The sequence below is a fragment of the Echinococcus granulosus genome (genome assembly GCF_000524195.1).
Source record: "Echinococcus granulosus chromosome Unknown EG_S00046, whole genome shotgun sequence".
Taxonomy (NCBI): Eukaryota; Metazoa; Platyhelminthes; class Cestoda; order Cyclophyllidea; family Taeniidae; genus Echinococcus; species Echinococcus granulosus.
The window spans coordinates 14,309-18,188 of record NW_020170426.1 but is presented as its reverse complement, the minus strand read 5'-3'; the positions used below and the strand labels follow the sequence as shown (position 1 = coordinate 18,188).

General features: G+C 41.7%; 1 protein-coding gene across 1 annotated transcript; it reads right to left on the bottom strand. All coding sequences in view use genetic code 11, as the record gives it.

Annotated features, from left to right (window-relative positions):
* Positions 1-2,712: 2,712 nt before the first annotated feature.
* Positions 2,713-3,165, bottom strand: EGR_05779 (hypothetical protein; the record flags this gene model as incomplete). Its single annotated transcript, XM_024495028.1, has 2 exons — positions 2,713-2,852; positions 2,985-3,165. 2 exons carry the CDS (start codon positions 3,163-3,165, stop codon positions 2,713-2,715), a joined length of 321 nt encoding a protein of 106 aa, XP_024350491.1.
* Between the last annotated feature and the right edge of the window lie 715 nt (positions 3,166-3,880).

The window sequence follows — 3,880 nt, the reverse complement described above, 5'->3', positions numbered from 1 at the left end:
TCCCTCCTCCCTCCTCCTCCTTCAACATCTTCTTCCTCTTCCCACCCGTTCACCTTTTATTTGATTTTCTTAACTAATAAGAGAAATGAAAGCCTACTCTTTTAATTTCCTTTGCTAACTTAATTAAATTATTCTAAACAAAAGAGATTGTGGATTGCTCCCCTGTGTAATTGCCGTTTAATTTATCTTCCTTTTATGTAAGATCCTCATTTGGGTGCCCAAAACTGGAAACCACGGAGCAATAATACGGCTGTTCTTCAACTGAAAAGTCAAAAAGTACCCTTCTTATCATCGTAAAAATCTACCGATCCCCGCGGTGGATGTTCCAAAAATAGTGCCAGAGACAAGAGTAAAGATGCGGCAAACAGTATCATAGATTCAAGAAGTTCGTGTGTTTGTGGGTGTATATAGATATCTGTGTATCTCTGCATGTATTTGCCTGTCTGGGAGGGTGATTTGGGAAGGGAAGAAATGGAATACCGCAGCATCAGTAAAGCATGTAGTCATAAATTTTGCGAACCAGACCTTCATCTCCACGTGGGCTGGAGGAGGTGGAGGGGGCGATTGGGGACGGAGTTGAAAGAAATGCGACAGATAATCCAGCACTGCGCAGCGGTTTGAAGTCCCCCTTACGTATTTTTCCTTCTCCCTTGTAAATAACGTGCGCTTTGAATCGCTGACCGTCTTGTAATTGCGTTTGCTACACTGTGTAGGCTAATAATACAAGGCCTGGACGGAGCCTAGATTTGCAGCCCCCAAAGGCTCATCATTTTGATGCTTTTATTTCACTCCTCGGCCTCTCAATACGACAATTCCTTGTTTCCTAAGCAATTTAGTGATCAGAAATAGGGTCATGGAGGTAACCAAGGCTAGAATGATGTCGTACTCACTGGACGAGGTGGTGTTATTTATAGATCAAGTACAAATTCGTCTACAAAATTCACTGCCTTTGATTTTTTTTCCTCAAAAGACACACCAAACACCAAAACATCAAATAGTTAGTGAAAAGGTAATCCGTCAACTTTCACATAAAATTTAATAGAGGGCATATGAATAGGGGGAAGATTTTGCCTATCTTTTCGTCCTGGCGGATCCTTGATCAGGGTTAAATAGGCGTGGCACAGGCATGTAAATGAGTGGAGCACACTCGTGCCACTTTCTAATTAGTGGTGCACAATTTTACGGTAACCTTGACGGTTGGTGAATGTAAATGATGTGCTTGAGTCAATTCGCTTCAGCTGGTACTCCAGCGGTTTGGAAGGCGAAGAAAACGTGCTTTAGTTTGGTTAAATATGCCGGGTATTTTCTCCCTACCCCTCTCCCGATCAACGGAGCACGATCATGCCCTTCAAGAACGTGTCAGCAAACTATTGAAATGGTCTTAAGAACGTGGTACTTTAAGAGAAAGAGGGGATAAGGAGGTAGTCCAAAACAGCAGTAAAGGCTATTCATCAGGACATTAAGCCTTGTTTTAATTGTCAATTGTTTATGCAACAACTGAGTGCTCGCTTAATGGAGCAATTCACACACGACGCCGTAACAAATTTTCATCACTCCTTGGCTACATTTGTTGGTACAAATCGTGTTTACGTTAGGGTGTGGAATCTGCAAAACCTAACTAAGCCTAACCACCCCCAGAGTAAATTAAAGGAGGGTAGAATGTGTTGAGAGAGGAGTGCAGTGGATCCGTTCAAAGTGTAATCACCTACGCATTTTTAATCTCCCTCCGAATAACTCGGTCACGTATACAATCAGGCAATAAAATGTTTTTCCACCTTCAAGGAAGAAGGATTTTAATGGGAGTGGACAAAAGCATGCGAAATAGGCAAAAAGGGGACATTTTAAGGAGACACTGCTGTCGCAATTTGTAGGGTTTTTGCCCCCCCACCCCTTCTCCCCGCCCATCAAATTTTACGGGTAAAGAGTTGTATTTGGCACCTTGGGGACTAGGAAAGAAGGTAGATTTCCGGCATTTTCAGTATCATTCGGTACTGACAATAACCTTTTTCCACGAGGAATTCAAATTAGGCGGAGGAATACCTTGTTTCCCTAAACACAAAAAATGAGTTAACGATGGTCCTTGAAGACTCGCTTAAGGTAACAGGGATGATACGATTATAATCTTTGAAAAGTTATGTTTTTGATGGTAAGAAATTGCCGTTCTTAATGCCAAAACAGTGACTACTATAAAAAAGATGAGCTTCTTTGTATTTTACTTGTTGAATGAACTACTAAAGCAGCTTGTTACGCTTTACAAACCAATGAGTTTTGTGGAGTTGCTTCACCTTCATTCAATATTTTGTCACCAGAAGTCACAATAGAACACAGTTCCAGTCCCCTGCTTTTCTAATCCAGATTTACTTTTTAAACGTCCTTCAGAAATGTTATTATCTGAAGTAACCTAGAGGACCAAGGGAGGAAATACAGAGGACGAGAATGGGGCAATCTCTTCCACCTTATCCTCGTCCCACGGTGCAAATTGTCTCACGGACTAGAAACGACACCTCTTTATAAGGTGAAGTGAAGAACTGATTTAGTAGTCTTTCAGAATTACCGTCTATCCTGACCATTTGATTGGTAAACGCCAAGACTTTCCCTTCACAAATAATGCACGCTTCAAATGCTTGCCTCATCACTCATCTTGGGCATGACTGGCAGGCACCCTTGACTCACCGCCGGCATAATATTAAATTACTTCACTTAGGAGGCACATTAAATTAACACTTCCTCATGACAGAGAATAGAGGGTCTTGCATTGATGCTACAATGCTTCATCACCACAATCCCGTGGTTCAACTCCCTTCGGGACGGTGGCGGTTCTGAGGTGACGCATACCACACATTCTGCAAACCCTACACACAATCAAGATGAGGAGAAACTGTGACCAATTTGGAACCATGTGACAGTGAATTGGTAAGGCAAACAGTAGAGCAGGCAGACGACGGGTTGGAATCACACCTACTCATGCTATCAGTCAATCATACCCATCCGAAGTGGGTTAAATTTATGAAGGAGGAAACAGGGCACGTCTGTCACCACACTGACCTCTATCAATGGTACCTCAGTGTGATCTCGACAATGGTCTCCAGTCATTTTAGCACTGATGCCTCCAGTGATGCCACAAGCACAGCCACCTAAGGCGATCGAGCAGTAGGACTGGTTCATTGGCAAACGTGGGTAATTCCAAACCTCTGATTTTCATCTAATATTTATGCATCCAGTAACCCGCATTTGTTCACCGCAAACTTCGTTAATGACAATTCAATTCTATTTTGACAAAGCGCAGTCACGGGCTACGCTGGCGTCTTGCTTTTATTTACTTTTGCTCAACAGACGAGTTATTATCAGTAGTTGGGTTCTCAATTCTCATCGCGAAGTACTTGTTGACAACAAGGACATAGATTTACATCCTAGATGTCAAAGTGAGGTTATCCATGCTAAGTGTATAAGTAAGAGGAAAGTTTTCTTTCTCAAATAACTTATACATGTCAAATGCTTTTCTGTTTCTACTCAACACATACTACTTATTTCACCACCCTCTACCATTATTTCTCGTCTTCCGTCATGGTGCCGCAAAGCATTTATTTAAGTGGATTAATTAAAAACGAAGCAATTGTGAGGAAGGATTAAGCGCATTTTAGTCACATGATTATCCGCAGCGTAAACAAGTGTTAATCCACAACTTTTTCTCGAGCTTGGCGTCACATATATGTGACACGGGTGCTTTAACGGACTGTGGCAAGTGATTGTATCCATCAAAGCCGCTTATAACAACAAAATAGTTGCAAAATTTCCTCATCTATTTTTTTCTTGCACAAAAATGAACTAGAGACAATGTGTGTCATGTGGAAGAATAAAATAACATCCTCTTAGTTCAGAT